The following is a 20750-nucleotide window of genomic DNA, read 5'->3' on the forward strand; positions in this document are numbered from 1 at the left end:
AGGTGGGCCTTGACAAAAGGGTCAATGATAAGGTCCATCCATCTGTAAGCATTATAAAACTGGTATTATAAAATTCGAATACCACAACGTACCGCTAGAAAGGCGTATAAATTGCTAGTAAATCCCACATGAAGTGGCGGCCAGCACAACCGCCAGTAAATCCCACATGAAGCGGCAGCCAGCACAACCGCCAGTAAATCCCACATGAAGCAGCGGCCAGCACAATCACCGGTAAAGGAAGTTGACTGTCGGTAAAGCCTTTACCGACGCAGGCTTTACCGGCTGTTACCTGACCACGGGCAAAGGCTTTGCTGGCAGTTTTGACCACCGGCAAAGGCCAGTTTTCTTGTAGTGCTACTCCATATTCCTTGGGGGTATGGATGTCAAACCGTTCCTCCATGCACAATTTCTAGACAATCAACATTTATTAAGAGAAAAACAACAATAATCTAGGACAAACACATATAAGGCATCTGCTGCCTCAACAGTACATTAATTCAAGAAGTAAACATTAATACATGATAGATAGGATAAACTGTTCATACAAATGTATTACCTAATCACCAGTTACAATCGAACATTGAGATAACCGGGAGGCTTTCGGTACTGTCTAAGATATTCTGCAGCACTTGGAAGCATAGCTTTAATTGAAAAGAGTACTTGATCACAAACTCCACGGTACATGTAATACTAAAACTGTAAAGTTACTGCAAAGAAAAGCAATAAGCATGAATACAGATAGACATATCTGCATAGGCACATATATTAGTTGTGTTCAATGCAAGATTCAACATCAACATTCCCAGCATTAACGTTGGACGAATCCATTAAAAGTGACTTGATTCTATAGATACATATATATATAGGTTCCCTGGCCAACCATCTAATGAAACGGAAGAACTGTGCTGCAAAGAGTAGACCATTCAACCCCAACCATGCAAGGAATGACCAGCTAAGTATATCGATCCAATCATCGATCTGGGTTGCACAATCGGAGACAACTATACAGGCTAGGAAATAAGTATAGATCAAGGAAGACACAGCCAACCATGTGATGATCATCAAGGTCCACATTAAAATCCGTCGCTTTAGATGGAAACCACTTACTAGCAATAAGATTATGCCCGAAGATGACAGGAATGCTATCGAATTGAAAATTAAGAAGAATTGTATCCACATGGATATTTAATAGCCATGATCGACTTCCCTCCTGTGTAAATAGGACAGGCTGGAGCAGGGCTTGTAGGATACCCCAACTGAGGCGCATCCGACGTTTCCACTTGCACAAGCCCACCGGGAGGGGTGAATCCAGCTTGAAATGTTACCGTAGCGATCAATACTGCCACCACCATTATACTACTCCTTATCTCGTTCAACCAGTCACCGTGCTTCTTCCACTTCTCATTTCTAGAAGACAATGGTTTAATTGTCCAATCGTCTCTCGTGGGATGCATGGCTCCACCTTTTTTAGCTCCAGCACCTCGGAGGATCCCTTCAAGTTTCATATCCTTCAATTCTCCACGGTTTTGCAGTAAAATATCCAAGGCCGTGAAACCGTGTGCATTCAAGGCATTCAACTTTACCCTCATCACGGTCTTTCGGACCAAAAACTCTGTGAGCTGCACAGTCATTGTGGTTATTTCTTCCCTATAAAAAAAAAAACAACAAAAGAAAATACCCCAGTGCTCTCAGAGATTGCATTGGGACACCGACAATCACGCATGATATAGACTTTAAAGTAAGTTCAACATAGATTCTTTGGGATACTATATATATATATATCTATATATATATATATATATATGGGAAAAGGTACTATGCGCTCGACCTCACGATAAGCTCCCGTCAGGTCGAGCTGTGTGGGCTCCACTGTGATGCGTGTCGACCATCAACACCGTGCATTTAATGGTTCCCCTCTAAATTATGGGATATCCCAAAAATCAGCCGCATACGAAACTCAGGTGGGCCATACCATCTAAAATCATGTGAAGACACCGTTAAAACATATAAAAACACTTGGTGGGGCCCACCTGAGTTTTGAATGCTGCTGAAACTTGGTCTGAACCTCATCCAAGTGGGACACACATAATGGATGGACTGGATTTTCAAACCACATCTCGGTGGGCCCAAAAAATGATTATGAATATTTTAATGGTGAACAGCCCCTCTCCACTTCTGTATGTGGTGTGGCCCACAAAAGTCACGGATTAACTTAATTTTTGATATCTAGGCCCACGATGAAATGCTGCATCTGACTGTTGGGGTAGATGTTTGAAACACATCACGGTGGGGCCCACACAGCTCGACCTCATGGGACGGACTCGTGAGGTCGAGCGCATAGTACCTTTTCCCTCTATATATATATATATATATATATATATATATATCGCGATTCTAACGATCATAACTGTATAATCATTATAATCATTAGTCTTTATTTAAGACGGTCTAGATCATTTTCATAATTTATTTTTAAAATCTCATCATATATTCCATACAAAAGAAATCTTAACCATCCCATAGTTCTCCGTGAAAGGGGTGGCTACAAAAGTAAGGACAAATCATAGATGGATTGGATGATGCAATCAGTGTTATTTTTTTCTAGTGGCCTATAAAATAGGCTCTGGTATTAATAGACCGTTCGGATGGTTCGATGGGACTAAGTGGGAGGAGCGACTAGGAGCACTATATCTTGCGTTGCTTCTGGAGTAACAGATCATTCTTTTAAAAAATCAAAAGTGCGGAGTACGTAAGCAGCATTTATAACAATTGTTGGATTAGCAGTAAGAACTATGAAGGAGGAAGATCCAGTCCATTGATTTGATGGCTCCCACCATGGATCTATCATGCCCTAAAACTAGAAAATGGAAAGATTCTAGCCATCCAATTTTTCGCCAATTGGGGACAGTTGGCATATTTTTAATTGTTCATTGCCGGCAGATTGAAAGGTTGGAACCATCCAACTTAGTAATCAAGGTCTTCACCACATGGGCCATCTAATGTGGGACTACTTGTTACCATGGGTTTTAGTCGTTTAGAGACGGGCTTTGGAAATCAGAGGAAGCTGTCGATAGTCCAATGTCACAAGCACATGCATTTAGTTGTTCACGGCTTAGAAGATTTTAACCAGATTTTCTTCCACAATACATCTGTTTCATCAATTGTAGCCACCTTGATTACTAGACCGATCTAATTCTTGGGACATAACATCTACATAGCTAGAACCTTGAAGGATGGATTGGATCTAATACCTACGTGCCATGCAGGTACATATGGCCACATGTACATGAATTGCCTTTGCATGTGTGTGGGCAAACAACATCCAAAGGACTCTGGTTATTGTAGATGAACCATAATTATATATATCAATCTAGAAATGATGGGCCACTTTATGTGGAGTGTGTAGGAAATTAAATTCACCATCATTTGATCTTTAACATTTAGGGCTCATTTAGACAGCTTATTTGGTCTTTAACATTTAGGGCATAATTAGCCAACTCATTATGGACCTACTTATAGATTATAAAAATAGTGTTTACCATAATATATTATGCTAATGAAAGGTATTTGAAATACCCATTATTATAATTTTGATACATTTCTTAAATTGAGATAACATAATTTACTATTAAGTCATTCTACTATCAACTTTCACACCTCTCTTTCATCCTCTCCCCTCATCTCCTTCAGTCCTTCATTTCAATTGGCTATTATAACTGGACCTACATCATCTATACTCCAATCAATAACTGAACCCCATATAATCAATGTGTACCCTTAATTTTAATATGCACCATTGGACAATTAGTGTTGATGGCTTCCCTTATCCCCCCTCCCATTCCCCAGACCAACCAACTTGTAATGACTTTTAAGAGTGATTGGGCCCAAATTGTATTGACATCCATCATCAATAATATGATTCGAATGAAATTATGGATGGATGGTCTCATCGGGCCAATATTGAAGATTAATAGAATGATTAGACTAATGTCAGACTGAAATTATGGATGAATGGTCTGGTTGGGCCAATCTTAAAGATTAATATAATGATTAGATTGATGTCAGAGCCAAATTGTCTTATTCAAACTTTCTCTTAAGATGATCAATTTAATTGGACCAATGAAAAAGATGAATAACATGATTTGGTTGAAATTGGAAATGAATGGTTCAATTGGTTGATATGGAAGTGCAATGGTCCCATTACGCCTCGTCTTATTGAATATCAAACATAAACAATATGATTGGACCAAAATTGTAGAAAAATGGCACGGTTGGGTCAATATTGAAGATCAATGGTTCCATTTGGTGATCAACAATATAATCTAATCAATGTCAAAGCCGAATATGATCCAATTAGAATGATATTAAAGATGACCATTTTGATTATGCTAAAATGAAGATTAGTTACTAATTGAATTAATATCAAAGATCAACAGTCTAGTTGGGGATTAATGGTTTCATTGGGCCTATATTGAAGATGAATGGTTCGATTGAATTGATGTTGGAGACAAATGGTCTAATTCATATCATATTACAAATAGACAGTCTAGTTGGGCCAACATCAAAGATAAATCATCTAGTGTGCAGTAATTGAAGATAAATGGTATGATTGGCCCTAATTGAAGATGTGTTGTATGATTAAGCAAACATTGAATATCAATGGTTGATTGGGCCACTATTAGAGGTGAACCATTTAATTTGGCCAAAATTAGAGATATGTGATGCAAATGGTTGGATATTGAAGAACAACAATTTAATAGACTTGATATTGAAGAGATCAACTATATGAGTGGATCGAGAATGATCTAATTAGGCAAAAAATGGACATGAAAAGTTTGATTAATCAAATATTGAAGACAAATCTTAGATACTATATCTTACCATAGAGATTTCGTCATTAGATTATGTTGATTGGACCTCATACATCATTGTGATGACAGAAAATCTTTTGATCAATCAACATGACATTGGTTCATTGCACATGAAAAGGCGTTATCATAGAGTAAGCCAATGAAGTGAACAATTGGATCATTGCTTCGAGGTCTTCAAATAACAAGACTTGTGGCAAACAATAGTTTATACACCTTCAACCGTATGATGGAAACAGGTTGGGGGTGACAAGCATGTGCAAGAAGTAGAAATCACTGCAATGTTTGGCAATGGCCATGTTCTTTGGGAAGTACTTTATGTCACCTTCTTGCTTAAGTTTTGCTTAGCTTTTAGGCTTAGGTTAGTTTGCTTTGTTCTTTCAGTCCAACATTGGATTATGAACATAATAAGGACATCAGACTATCATATATGGTCTACCAGAGGAGGAGGATGGCCCCAATTTCATTGCGGATGTATGATCCATATATGGGGCCCACTAGTGGGCCATTTTGAAGACTTCACATGTATAATATGTGCATTTGTAAGACCCCATAATGGGAAGATGTATGTGTGCTACGATCATAAGAGTTTTGAACCATTGGATCGTGCCCGTTGGCCCATTTGATCACCATATCATCATCTGGGGGCCATTAAACCATTTATTTTCTTAGATTTTAGACCACATGGGTATCTTGTAAAACGCGTATCCTAGTCCGTACCGTTCCGTTGGCTTCCGCGGTCCTTTCGGTCGAATTCCGACAATCCTCGACCCGTATTCGACGTTTGCGCGCAATCCTAAACCGGGTCTTGCATACCGAAGTCGGTTCGAACCAAAACTTGTACCTTAGCAACCGTGCCATCGTCGTGGTTCCAACGCCGCGACTCGCACACTGATCCGATACCTAGGCTAGAAGATGTGGGCTTGCGTTCGTTCCGAAGAAACGCCGCGCATTGCGAATTTCAAGAGAATCTCTACGTCATGTCCCATCAATCAATCAATTAATCAATGTCAAGTACAATCATACCTCAAGTACAAGCCCCATCCCTCCCTTTTCAAAAGTCAACTCTCTCTCTCCCCTCACCATCCCTCTTTTATCCTATTTTCAACCACAACCATACCTCCCATCACCTTTTTCTTATAACCACCACATCACCCATCCTTATCATCCCATCACTTCTTTCTTTCCCTTATTTCTCAAAAATCTTTCCCAAGCAACATCCCACGTCCAACCTCCCTCTCTCCCAAACCACAAGTGTGGCTTACCCTCTCATCTCTCATCCACACCATCAAAATCTCATCAACCACCATCAAAAGTGAAGGTAAGGAGCGTAGAAGGCTAAGGGAGTAAGGAGGAGGCCTAGAGGTGGGTGATATTTGAGTTTCTACCGTTAATTTCATGATTTGAGGGCCCACTTGTTGGTGAGACCCATTTCGATATATGTGATGTATCAATGGAGGGCTCATAGTGGCGGGGTCCCTCCTCTCTATCACCGTATCTCTCTCTCTCTCTCTCTCTCTCTCTCTCTTTCTATCTGTTTTGATGAAGTGGGCCCCACTAATTTGTGTTTTATTCTCAATGTGCATCATGAATGGTGGGACTCCACCGTGAAGTGCATCTACATCCTGGCTGTCCAGGGTCTGGACACACCCAGATCCATAACTCAACTGGCAGACCGAGTGGAGATACCTCGTTTCAACACTTGAGGTCTTAGTGGGGGTGGCTAACATGAAGTGTGTGTACTGATGTGGGTGTATACTAATAAGCTAACCTGGTGGGTTCCACACGTGTGGACCCACCTCATGCGTACGTTGAATCCAAACCGTCCATCAGTTTGACGTCTAGCAGCATGTAGCTACTGGACCGTCAGCTAGATCTGTTGGGCCCCACCACATGATGTATGTGTTGCATCACAACCGTCCAAATATGTGGGACCCACCATCAGCCATCTGTTTAGATGGCTGGACGCTGATAGTTCCACCCTCCCACACACTCACTAATACATTGTAAATGATATATTATATTATTATATAATATAATACTTTATATTTAAATAATATATTGTGGTGGGGCCACATCCACGTGGGAGCCCACCTTACTGTATTGTATATGAGATATATATTATTATATTATATAATATTAAATAATGATATGGTGGGGCAGTCCCACGTGGGACCCACCTTTAATATATACTTTAATATATAAACCATCACCGTCCAGATGGGTCTGGACGGTGGGTGTAGGCAATCCCTGCCATTGGTATATACGCATGCATATATATATATATATATATATATATATATATATATATATTGTAGTAGAGGTGGGCCACTACGTGGACCCCACCATGATGTATGGCGTTATCTGCACCGTCCAGTTGCTGAACGGTGTAGTTGGTCGAATATCTAAATCATCCATCCATCTTACAGGCACGTGCTGGAGTTTTGACTAGCCACCATGATGCACGTGCACGAATTTTGGGCAGCCACCATGATGTACGTGTTGTATCCCTTGTAACGACCTTGGAATTTTTGTGCTAATCTTTCCTTAAGTAGTTGTTTTTGGGGTAATTAGCGCTTTACTTGATTGCTTGTGAAATTCGCATCAATCACTTTAAATTGTATCTGCATGGCTCTAAACGTGCAGATTAGTGAGCGCTACGTTACTCTGAAATCTGGGATCCATCGCTAAATCCGGTTGTTCTGGGGAATTTTTGAAGTTCTGGATTGGAACTGGACAGCGCGTCGAAAGTCCGATGGCGATGATCTTAGGCATTTGCATCGAGTTGGGCTTGGTCTTCACCTCGAAAATCAAGTCGATCGGATTTCTAGGTCGATTTGGTTGAGTTCGGAGTGAAGAGTGTGAGCGGTTGGAATTTAATAAGCTTTTTATGAAATGAGTCGTGTCGCTTGCGCGACGATTTTAAGCATTCGACCGTTGGATTCTGACCCAATTTACCCTCTGATCAGGATGGTTGGCCCGGGCATATCCTAGTGCTTGTGGACATGATCGAGATTTAGTGACCGTTGAATTGAGTGTGGTCCGCCACGCCAACTGAAGAGCCGGTCGGTACGAAAACTCAGCTGACCTAGATCCATGGTCGGTGAGCTTAAGTCACCTTTCGTGGTTATAGGCCCACCAGAAGTGCTTCGTGGGATCGAGAAAGGCGTACTTTGGTTATAACCTAAGTATACCTTGACCCGGGGGTTATTTCCATCATTTTAAGGCCTATATATAGTCCTTAAACCCTAGCTCTCATTTCCATACGAATTTTCTCTAACCCTAGCTTGGAGAGAGAGTGGAAAAGAGAGAGTTAGTGAGAGAGATTGGTTGGTGAATCATCTTGATTCTTCCTTGTTCTTCTTCACCTTTGAACCTTTACTTTGAATCGTTCCTCTGACGATTCTGAGTTCTTTTGGGGTAAGTTAACCTAACCCTAACCTGTGTTAGAGCTTAGATTAGACTTGGTGTTGTTGTATCTCATTTCTATCCTTATTTTAGGGTATTCTTGCGCCGTTGACGAAGACAACTCGTCTAAATCAGTTCGGCGGTTCTTTCTTTGCTTAAGGTGCGGACTTTAAGTGTATAGGTTATGGTTTTCAAGGCTTTCAATCGCTTAGTGATTTATTCTTGTTATGGATGAGATTTCACATGTCAAATGTTATGTTTACATTGCTTTCCTGATATGCATGCTGTTATATTGAGATTTGTGTATTCTAAGTGTATTTATAAAGTACCGTATACGTATAAAATACGCACTTGTGCTTGCCATGATTATTGTCATGTATGTATGCTAGATGCATGTATGACAACTCCTTGGTAAAGGGAATTGTCTAAGTGCATGTATTCCAACATACGTCATGTATGTTATTCCTTGTATGCTAAGTGTTTGTAGAAATGCATGAATGACCTAAGTGTAACTGATTACACTAAATGCAGGCGTTGAGAAGTGGTTCTCAATACTTCTATGGATGCGCATGATTTACCTTATGCATTTACATTCCAAGTTATTTAAATTCAAGCATTCCTATGCTTACATTTATGTTAAGTTGATATTCTTCAGATGTGTATGCACCATGATTTGAGCTGTTGATCTATTACCGCTTTACATTCCATATGAATATTTGTCGTAGTGTAGGATGTTTGGGACTATGCCTTAGTCCAGGAAATCGGTAATTGACCCTTTGGTCGTGGTTGAGATTGCTTTCGCCACGTGAGACGCATTAGACGAACCCGAGTCGTATTAGAGTTGGCGGCAGTGGTTTGGCCACGCGGAGTGTTTGCGCACTCTATGTCGTTCAATTCAACGTGCGCTCGTGCTAGTCGAGTTCGTCAACTAACCCGATTGTCCGATGTATGTTAACCATGTATGGACGCCACTGCTTGAATCTAGACCGAACTTACCGGTGAAATCCTAATAACCATGGTACGTTGAGCTAAGACTCATGAGCGGACATGGTGGTATGGGACAGTGTTCGAGCGCCTACGTTGGGTGACGAGCCTCCGTAGTGACCGGTGAGCAACTAAACTCGTGAGCCGATTATGGTGGTATGGGACACTATATTCGTGCTGTTGTCGGCCTACATTGATTGGTGGCGAGCCCTTTGTAGTGACCTCGAGCATACCTGGATACCGCAAGGAGGTGGCGAGCCGATCTGTGGTAGTAAGGGCATGAAAGGCGTGCATTGATTGGTGGCGAGCCCTTTCTACGACCTCAACTATATGATCGTATGAGATGTCTAGGATTGACGACCCTAGTATGGATCAGTGTTTGGATGGTGATATGAGGAAGGTATCTTAGCTTCCCAATCTGCTGTATGAATAGGAATAATAACAAAAAGGTAATCATATCCATGCACCGCATTTGCATGTGCTGTGTAGATGTGGCGCACTTTGAGGCGATGTCATGCGTAACGTAAGATGAAGACGGTGAGGGTGTACGCATGAGGGCACGCATCATATTGCATTCATACTTTCATTATCTAGAGTACTGAGTATTTATTTAATTACCGTGCTTTATCTTTACTGTTTGATTTAAATGATAACATGTTAACCATTGCCTTATTGTTCCACTGAGTTGATCACTCACTCCCACGTTTCTAGGGCAGTGTTAAACACCCACCAGACTCTGTCTTAGGCCCCGATGTTGCAGATGTGGATGCGACTTCTGAGGCAGAGCGGGAGCTAGATGATGACGAGGCTGCCTTCTCCTATATGCAGTTTTCACGGGTTCTAGCGAGCCTCGGTCAGTTGTGCGGGACCTATGGGATTACTATTTTGGGATCTAAAATGATGTAACTTGTACTTATAATTTTGATAAATAACACTTTTACACGATCTGGTTGTATATGTAATTCAGGGACTTACACTTGTACACATATTTTACTATAAGTCTTCCGCTTGCTTTATTCACTTATCCCTGAATCATATCTGCGTTTTGGCTTAATCTATCCCATGTTTATGTGCTAATACAGTCAACATACATCATTCATTAATTATGTTGCATAAGTGATGTTTTGGAACTCGGGAGCTGAGTTATGCTCGACCTCCGAATTTCAGGGCGTTACAAGTTGGTATCAGAGCATGATCTGGATTAAACCGGACCTGGGTTATGGTCACACACCGCACGTTGTCGCCACTATAGTGTAATTGGGTGCGGGTCTATTATCGCTTTGTGTTTGTACTCCGTAGTTTCTATCGGCGAAAGTTTCCTGAAAACCTTTGCCGAGATCGAGTCTGTACCCTTACCTGATCACACACAGTGACTCGAAACCTGTTCTAGACCCTCTATTAATGAGTGTAGATGGTCTATCTTCCCATTATTCATTTTTAAACCTCCCAGAAATCGCTGTTTGCATCAGATTTCTGTCAGAATGACCCGATAGGCTTCAAATTACACAAGGGGGCAATTGGGGCATTTCCAGTGGGGCCCAGGGGGGGAACCACATCATTTGGACCAAGGAGGACCAGGAGGACCTCGCCAAATCGGCGAGGCATCGCCGATATGTCCAGAGACCGGCGATGCCATCGCCGGTTCGGCGAGGGATCGCCGGTCGCCGGGCCAGGCGGGCCGGGCCGGGCCGATCGTCCATAGGGCTTGTGTGGCCCACCCCTCCACGGGTTTCACTTTAAAACCACTCCTTTTACCTATTTCCTTCACAAAACCCTCTTCCAAGCTTTCCTTTTCTTCAACAACCTCTCCAAACTCTCTCAAATCTCTCCCAAATCTTCATCTTCCTTCCATTTTCGTGCAAACCCATCACCCCATTCTCAAATCTTCTATTCCATTGCTGATTTCTCCATCTTTCCCTCTCATTTGAGCCCTTTCATTCCCTTTTTGGCTCATAGTTGTGTGGAAGCTTCACCATCTTCCTATTTCTCTCTTTCTCTCATTTCTCATGGCCCTCTTTGAGATTGTGACGGCCATCTTTTCCATTTCTTCCCTTCTTTCCTTGATGGGGAAGAAGAGAGCGCCCGTGGATGAAGCCGGGCCGAGCCGCCCAACCCGTGCACGGAGGCCGAGAGGTGCCGCCGCTAGCACGTCTGCCACGCGCGAGTTCCAGACGAAGCGGGACCTCGATCCTCGAGCTCCTGTCAGTAGGACCTTGTTGGCGGAATTGTCGCATGGAGTCTATGAGGGGCGTAGAGTCCTTTTTGAGGCTCATGTTGATCCGCGGCTCTTTGGTGAGTTCTTTTGTTGGAGCGCCTAGAAGGGGCTGGTTGGGGTCCCTTGTTCGAAGGCGAGTATCGCGCGAATGCTAGCACTGTACGGGCCTACTATGCCAACAATATGGATCCTTCGCTGGATCCTCTGCAATTCAAGATTCCCTGTGGAATCGGTCGAGTTGGAATTGTCAATGTTGCTTAGATATCCCGACTCTAGAAGGTGCCACTTGGGGAAGTGCATGCCAGCGAGAAGAATGTGGACAGTGTGCGCGAGAAGGATCGTCGCACCCGATCCTTGTGTGGTAGTCTGGTCGAATGGCAGCCGAATAGGAGTCTTTGGCTTCTCACATGACGGACGACTTCAGTTTGCTTCACCACATCTTTACGTTCAATGTGTATCCCAGGTGGAGCAACCGCAGCGAGTGTACGCGCCTGATGGTAGATTTTCTATATCAGGTGGGGCAGGATGCGAAGTTGTGTGTGCCGACGTACGTCCTGCGTCAGATTATTCTCATCGCTCGTTCGAGTAGACGGACCGAGTCTCTTCCCTTTGGCCGCCTCATTTGCAAGATCGCACATGAGTTTGGCTATAGGCTTGGAGGAGAGAGCCGGTCCCTGTTCGTCATATCAACTTGAGGACCCTTAAGGCCGATGGAGGTTGGTTACAGTCGGCTTGCCTCGAGGGTGGTAGGCCGGTCGAGAGTGATGATGAGAGTTATGCGCTGAAGGTGGTGCGAGTCTGAGGAAGAAGCGGAGCAAGAGACGAGGAAGAGATTGGGGCACCAGGATTCGAGTGATCGCTCTCCTCTTGTGGTGCCAGAGCAGGGGCAGAGCAGATTGCCAAAGATGCCGTCTTACACGGCTTGAAGAAGGGCAAGCCGCTTTACCCAAGAGATGGTGGATCTTCGAGGCTTGGTTAAGCACAAGTTCAAGAAGATGTCCCGGACTTTGAAGTCTATCCTGTGTTGCTTGCAGGATAAGGGTGCTCCGCCTCCGTCTCCTGACTCCGACGAGTAGCATCGTCGTGGCCGTCTTTGCTTTGTTTGGTGTTTCTTTCTGTGTGTAGCCGTTGTTGGCTTGTAGTTGGAGTTGTTGTAGTGTGGTAGCTGTTAGTGGTTGTAGTAGTTGTGGTTGTTTGTAGTGTTAGATGTTGTTGGTGTCATGCTTTCCTAGTCGTGATTCATGTATTTTGCTGCACTACTTGTATTGCGACGATTTTGGTTAATGGAATGCATGTGGTTTGTTTTGGTGTTGTGCTGTGATTGATCATGGAAGTGGATCGATCCGTGTTGATTTGCTAGTCGCACCGCTTTATCACTACGATGTTATTATGGGTATGGATTGGCTCACGAGGATGCGAGCTGAGATTGATTGTGAAGCGAGATCAGTGACGATCCATGGACCTGAGGGCGAGACTGTTACTTTCCCGGTTCAGGTCAATTACCCTATTCGTATTGATTTTTATTCTTCTCTGTTGGAGAGTTCGGCCGAATCGGCGTTGGTTAGCATGCCGGTAGTTCAGGAGTTTGAAGAATTGGTTGAGTCGATTCCTGGATTACCTCCTCAGCGTTAGATTGATTTTGCTATCGATCTTATTCATGGTGCTTAGCCCATTTCTTTACACAACTATCGGATGCATCCGATTGAAATGGATTAGTTTAGGAAGCTGATATATGGTTTGCTAGAATTGGGTTTTATTCGGCCCAGTGTGTCTCCTTGGGGAGCACACATGTTTTGTTTGTGAAGAAGAAGGATGGTTCCTTGCGATTGTGTATTGATTATCGCGGGTTGAATTTGGTAATGCTGTGAAGAATAAGTACCCTTTGCCCGGGATTGATGATCTGTTTGATCGATTGAAGGGGCACGGTACTTTTCGAAGGTTGATCTGCGGTCAGGGTATCACTGCGCGTCAAGGATGGGGACGTGCGGAAGACCGCTTTCAGGCCAGCTCCGGTCATTATGAGTTCCTTGTGATGTCGTTCGATCTGGACGGACGCACCGGCCGTGTTCATGGATCGAATGAACAGGGTCGGCCTTTCCTGGTTCGATTCGTCATTGTATTTATTGATGACATCTTGATTTATTCGGCGAGCGGCAGAGCACGAGGAGCACTTAAGAGCGGTTTTGGGTACTCTTAGGGAGCATCGGCTTTTCGCACAGTTCAAGAAGTGTGATTTCCGGAAAGAGGAAGTCAAGTTCCCGGGACATGTGGTGTCCAGGAAGGTATAGCCGTCGACCTTGCCAAGGTAGGTGCAGTGCAGGATCTCGACAAACATTCTTGAGGTGAGGAGTTTTCTTGGCCTTGCAGGGATATTATCGACGCTTTATTCGGGACTTCTCGAAGATTGCCAGGCCGTTGTCGTCGCAGCGGACACGGAATGATTTTAAGTTTGCTTGGAGTGAGCGAGCGGAGTTAGCTTTTCAGAATCGAAGGACAAGTTGACGTCCGCCCCTGTGCTAGTATTGCGAGCAAGGGGTTAAGTATATTATATATCCTGACGCCTCTCGCGTTGGTGCTGGGTTGTGTCCTTATGCGGAAGGGACGGGGTGATTGCTTATGCTTCGGGTCAATTAAGGAAACACGAAGAGAATTACCCTACGCACGACATGGATAGCGGCTGTCATCTTCGCATTAAAGCTTTGGAGACATTACCTTTATGGTGAGGAGTTCGAGCTATTTTTCGACCAAAAGAGCCTTAAGTATATTTTCACGCCGCGTGATTTGAATAGGAGGCAGCGCAGATGGATTGAAACATTGAATGACTTCAAGTTCGATGTTTCTTAACATCCTGGTAATGCGAACCTTGTGGCGGATGCGTTGAGTCGCAAGAAGGCTTTGGAGTTTGCGGCTCCGTTGATGATAGCAGTGGGAGATGTTGGAGTTCGTGCGCGATTTTGAGCGAAGCTTACGGTGGTTGAGCCGTATGAGGTTATCGCACACATTCGTGTATACAGTTATCGACGAGAGGATCGTTGCGGCTCAGGCCGATGATGAGCTTTTGGTGAAGATGAGGCAATGGGTTAGTACAGATGGGAACTCCGACTGGAGTGTTAGTTCCGATGGGGGCCTACGATTTCGTGGCGGTTATGTGTTCCTAACTCCCTGACTTGAGGCGTGAGGTTCTCGAGTTAGCCCATAGTTCTAAGCTTGCGATGCATCCAGTAGCACGAAGATGTATCAGGATATGAGGAGATCATATTGGTGGGATAATATGAAGGTCCAGATTGCTGAGTTTGTTTTTGTTTCTCGTTGTCTCACGTGCCAGCAGGTCAAGGCAGAGCATCGCCGACCTCCTGGGTTGTTGCAGCCCATGCCCATAGCGAATGGAAGTGGGATTTCATCTCTATGGATTTTATTTCCGGGTTGCCGAGGACGAGAAAGGGATTTGACTCTATTTGGGTGATCGTCGATCGATTAACGAAGTCGGCGCATTTCTTACCGATCGAGTCACTTACTCTGCTAGAGACGAGTTGGCTAGGTTGTATATCGAGGAGATAGTACGTCTGCATGAGTTCCCCTGGAGATTGTGTCGATAGAGACACGCGTTTTACATCTATCTTATGGACTCGTATCCAGAGGAAGCGATGGGTGTGGCTCAGTACCGCGTTTCATCCGCAAGCAGATGGGGAGACGGAGCGCGTGAATCAAGTCTGGAGGATATGTTGCGAGCTTGTGTTTTGGATTTCAAAGACAGATGGGATGATTCTTCAGTATGCCGAGTTCGCGTATAATAATAGTTTCCCGGCGAGTATCGGCATGGCTCCCTTCGAGGCGTTGTATGGTCGCCGTGCGAGCACCACATTGTTGGGTGGATAAATTGGTGAGCGTAGTTTGCTTGGCCCGAAGTTGGTGCAGGTGACTTGAGAGAAGGTTGACATCATTCGACGTCGACTTCTAGCAGCGCAGAGCAGGCAGAAGAGTTATGCTGATACGAGGCGTCGACCGCTTGAGTTCGTAGTGGGAGATCATGTTTTTCTAAAGGTCTCTCCTATGAAGGGAGTTTTGCGGTTCGGTAAGAAGGGGAAGCTGACGCCGAGATTTATTGGTCCATTTCAAGTTCTGGATCGAGTGGGAGCGGTAGCTTACCGCCTTGCTTTGCCCACACCTCTTGCGGGCGTGCATAACGTATTTCATATCTCTATGCTGTAGAAGAAGTACGTTCCTGATCCTTCGCATATTATCGGTTGGGAGCAAGTGCAGTTAAGTGAGGATGCCACTTATGTACTGCAACCGACGCGTATTCTGGATAGAAAGGAGCAGGTACTGCGTAGCAAAGTTATCCCTCTCGTGAAGGTGTTATGGTCGCATCATGGCGTAGAAGAGGCTACTTGGGAATCTGAAGCTGAGGTCAGGAAGACCTACCCTCTGATCCTCGAGGATTATACGAAGGTATGAATTTCGAGGACGAAATTTTCTTTAAGGGGGGTAGATTGTAACGACCTTGGATTTTTGTGCTAATCTTTCCTTAAGTAGTTGTTTTTGGGGTAATTAGCGCTTTACTTGATTGCTTGTGAAATTCGCATCAATCACTTTAAATTGTATCTGCATGGCTCTAAACGTGTAGATTAGTGATCGCTACGTTACTCTGAAATCTGGGATCCATCGCTAAATCCAGTTGTTCTGGGGATTTTTTAGAAGATCTGGATCGGACTGGACCCCGCCGTCGAAAGTCCGATGGCGATGATCTTAGGCTGTTGTGGTCACTGAGTTGGGCTTGGTCTTCACCTCAAAAATTAAGTCGATCTGATGTTCTCGGTCGATTTGGTTGAGTTCGGAGTGAAGAGTGTGAGAACGGTTGGAATTTAATAAGCTTTTATGAAATCCGAGTCGTGTCGCTTGCGCGGCGATTTTAAGCATTCTGACCGCTTGGATTCTGACCCAATTTCACCCTCCGATCAGGATGGTTAGCCCAGCATATCCTAGTGCTTGTGGACGATCGAGTTTCCGTGACCGTTGAATTGAGTGTGGTCCGCACGGCTGATCTGAAGAGAGCCGGTCGGTACGAAACTCAGCTTGACCTAGATCCATGGTCGGTGAGCTTAAGTCCAGGCCTTTCGTGGTTATAGGCCCACCGGAAGTGCTTCGTTGGATCGAGAAAGGCGTTACTTTGGTTATAACCTAAGTATACCTTGACCATAGGGTTATTTCCATCATTTTAAGGCCTATATATAGTCCTTAAACCCTAGCTCTCATTTCCATACGAATTTTCTCTAACCCTAGCTTGGAAGAGAGTGGAAAAGAGAGTTAGTGAGAGAGATTGGTTGGTGAATCATCTTGATTCTTCCTTGTTCTTCTTCACCTTTGAACCTTTACTTTGAATCGTTCCTCGGACGATTCTGAGTTCTTTTGGGGTAAGTTAACCTAACCCTAAACTGTGTTAGAGCTTAGATTAGACTTGGTGTTGTTGTATCTCATTTCTATCCTTATTTTAGGGTATTCTTGCGCCGTTGTCGAAGACAACTCGTCTAAATCGGTTCGGTCGTTCTTTCTTTGCTTAAGGTGCGGACTTTAAGTGTATAGGTTATGGTTTTCAAGGCTTTCAATCCCGATTAGTGATTTATTCTTGTTATGGATGAGATTTCACATGTCAAATGTTATGTTTACATTGCTTTCCGATATGCATGTGCTATATTGAGATTTGTGTATTCTAAGTGTATTTATAAAGTACCGTATACGTATAAAATACGCACTTGTTTTGCCATGATTATTGGTCATGTATGTATGCTAGATGCATGTATGACAACTCCTTGGTAAAAGGAATTGTCTAAGTGCATGTATTCCAACATGCGTCATGTATGTTATTCCTTGTATGCTAAGTGTTTGTAGAAATGCATGAATGACCTAAGTGTAATTGATTACACTAAGTGTGGGCGTTGAGAAGTGATTCTCAATACTCCTATGGATGCGCATGATTTCCTTATGCATTTACATTCCAAGTTATTTAAATTCAAGCATTCCTATGCTTACATTTATGTTAAGTTGATATTCTTAAGATGTGTATGCACCATGATTTGAGTTGTTGTTCCAATAATGTTTTACATTCCATATGAATAACTTACGTAGTGGAGGATGTTTGGGACTAAGCATTAGTCCAGGAAATCGGAAGTTGACCCTATGAATCTTGGTTGAGATTGCTTTCGCCACGTGAGACGTATTAGACGAACCCAGTCGTATTAGAGTTGGCGGCAGTGGTTTGGCCACGCGAGTGTTTGCGCACTATGTCGCTCAATTCAACGCGCCGTGCTAGTCGAGTTCGTCAACTAACCCGATTGTCCGAGATGTATGTTAACCATGTATGGGCGCTATTGCTTGAATCTAGTGGTACCGAACTTACCGGTGAAATCCTAATAACCATGGTACACGATCCGCTAAGACTCATGAGCCGGACATGGTGGTATGGGACACCGTGGTCATTCTGTCCTATGTGGGGTGACGAGCCTCCCCGTAGTGACCAAAGTGAGCAACTAAACTCGTGAGCCGATTATGGTGGTATGGGACACTATATTCGTCTTGTCGGCCTACATTGATTGGTGACGAGCCCTTTGTAGTGACCTCGAGCATACCTGGATACCGCAGGAGGTGGACGAGCCGATCTGTGGTAGTAAGGGCATGAAAGGCGTGCATTGATTGGTGGCGAGCCCTTTGCTGACGACCTCAACTATATGATCGTATGAGATGTCTAGGATTGACGACCCTAGTATGGATCACTGTTTGGATGGTGATATGAGGAAGGTATCTTAGCTTCCCAATCCTGTGGTGTGAAATGGACTAATAACCTTGGTAATCATATCCATGCGCCGCATTTGCATGTGCTTTGTAGATGTGGCGCACTTTGAGGCGATGTCATGCGTAACGTAAGATGAAGACGGTGAGGGTGTACGCGTGAGGCACGCATCATATTGCATTCATACCTGCATTAACAAGAGTACTTAGGATTTATTTAATTGTCTTGCTTTATCATTACTGTTTGATTGAGCTGATAACATGTTAACCAGTGGAGTGACTTATTGTTCCGAGTTGATCACTCACTCCCACGTTTCGGGATGTTACACACCCACCGGACTCTGTCTTAGGCCACGATGTTGCAGATGTGGATCGGCGTACGAGCGAGCGGAGGCTGCTGGATGACGAGCGAGCGGCGCCTTCTCTATATGCGGTTTCGCGGGTTCTAGCGAGCCTCGTGTGGCGCGGGACCTATGGGATTACTATTTTGGGATCTAAAATGATGTAACTTGTACTTATAATTTTGATAAATAACACTTTTACACGATCTGGTTGTATATGTAATTCAGGGACTTACACTTGTACACATATTTTACTATAAGTCTTCCGCTTGCTTTATTCACTTATCCCTGAATCATATCTGCGTTTTGGCTTAATCTATCCCATGTTTATGTGCTAATACAGTCAACATACATCATTCATTAATTATGTTGCATAAGTGATGTTTTGGAACTCGGGAGCTGAGTTATGCTCGACCCCCGAATTTCAGGGCGTTACATCCCTACCATCCATCATTTGCAATCCACACGTTGATGGACGGTGAGCCTACAGCCACAGCTGCTGCATCTCGGCAGCAAGCTTTGAGGGTCCCTCTGATGTTTATGTTACATCCTAATCGTCTATCCATTTGGCTAGCTCGCCTCAAGGCTTGAGACTAAAAGTAAGACAAGTCCAATTATCAGGTGGGCCACACTACAAAGAATAGTGGGTTTGAATGTCCACCATGGAAACCCTCTTGGGTTATAGAGTTTTAGATCAATATGATATTTGTTTTCCTCCCATTTCAGGTCCTTGTGACCTTATGCACAGGTTGGATTGAAAAGTATATACTATGGTGGGCCCACTAAAAATTTAAAGTTGGAAAACCATGTCACCATTGTCATTTGTGGTATGGTCCATATGATCCTTTGGATTTGATTCATATTTTTTTTTACACCATAATGATCCCTTGCAATGAATGCATGATATATTTGATTCGGCCTATTCGACTCGGCCCATTTGAACCGGCCCATTTGTTTTGGCCCATTTGCACCGGCCCATTTGATTCGACCCATTTGATGTAATTGAGGCCTATGATGATGTATATTAGGCCCTTGTGCTGGGCCATGGTCCCCTATTCGATTGGCTCTATGAGCGTCATTTCATGAGAGCAATGTTGGTTAAATGACCACATTGATGGGCAATGATGGTTGAACGTCCACATTGTGACCTTCCCTTAGGCCTTTTAGGCCTATTCTCATCCTTCTCTAGTGGGTTAACCCAAACGCTTGGGCCCCACTGATTTAAATTGGTCCATCATCATTCGTTTATCTATGGACCCTGCCTCGCGTCGACGTTGATTATCGATACAGATTGTCGATACTGTCTACCGTTGCCGATTATGAGTTTGTGATAGCATAGCATCATGATACATGCTCATACGCATCATCTGCATGTTTGTTATGAGACGTGATTGGCCATTGCATATGCCATGAGTGCAGATGGTTTGTGGGACTCCCTAATAGGTAGAATTATCCCACATGAGCATACGGTATGTGAAGGATTGATGCATGATTGGACTGCGTGACTCACGCACTTTGCATTTGTGTGATTGCGATTACTATATGCCCTAGTGACATCAGGGCTGTGGCCTCCACAGACACATCGTGGGCACCTGGATTGGATACCGAAAATACTGTTTCTAGCATCGGGGCGCCATAAATGTCCCTGGGTGAAAATCCCTAAACCCGATGGTATCAGAGGATGACTTTAACGTCGAGACCGAGTGGATATACGAGCGCGTGAGGGCCGAATGGATTTCTGTTATTATCATCATCTTGTATTTCCTTTCAGATGCATTGTACTTAAAAGTTTTTTTATCATAGTGGATTTTGTGATGGTGTTCTTGTGGTTATTATTCGTGGGTTATGCTTATGGTTATTCTTATTATGAATTAAATTGATATTAGAAATCCTCCTTGTAGGATCCCAGGATCGGAACCTGGTAAATGGGTGCCGGGAGCCGAGAATGAAGTTCTACGGAGGCTGTCGGCGCCGGATTCAGCGATCGGAAATTTTGTGAGCCCGGTTTCCAAGTTTGGAGCGTGACAAAAGTTGGTATCAGAGCATAACTTAGGAATACCCGAGAACAACATCACATGTTTGCTATGAGTTTAAGATGATTAGGTTTCGGGTGCGTAACCTCCCGTTTGAGTTCCCTAACGTGCGATTCTC

At 43.9% G+C, this 20750-nt stretch overlaps 1 protein-coding gene across 1 annotated transcript in view; it reads right to left on the reverse strand.

The window, feature by feature from the left end:
• Positions 1–972: 972 nt before the first annotated feature.
• The window catches only part of LOC131255510 (uncharacterized), a 31403-nt gene continuing 11625 nt past the window's right edge, over positions 973–20750 (reverse strand). Inside the window, exon 2 of the mRNA XM_058256250.1 lies at positions 973–1619. Coding sequence (XP_058112233.1) covers positions 1158–1619 — 462 coding nt within the window. The 3' untranslated portion in view covers positions 973–1157. The remainder of the gene's footprint in view (positions 1620–20750) is intronic.

This window comes from Magnolia sinica, chromosome 9 (genome assembly GCF_029962835.1).
Source record: "Magnolia sinica isolate HGM2019 chromosome 9, MsV1, whole genome shotgun sequence".
Classification (NCBI taxonomy): Eukaryota; Viridiplantae; Streptophyta; class Magnoliopsida; order Magnoliales; family Magnoliaceae; genus Magnolia; species Magnolia sinica.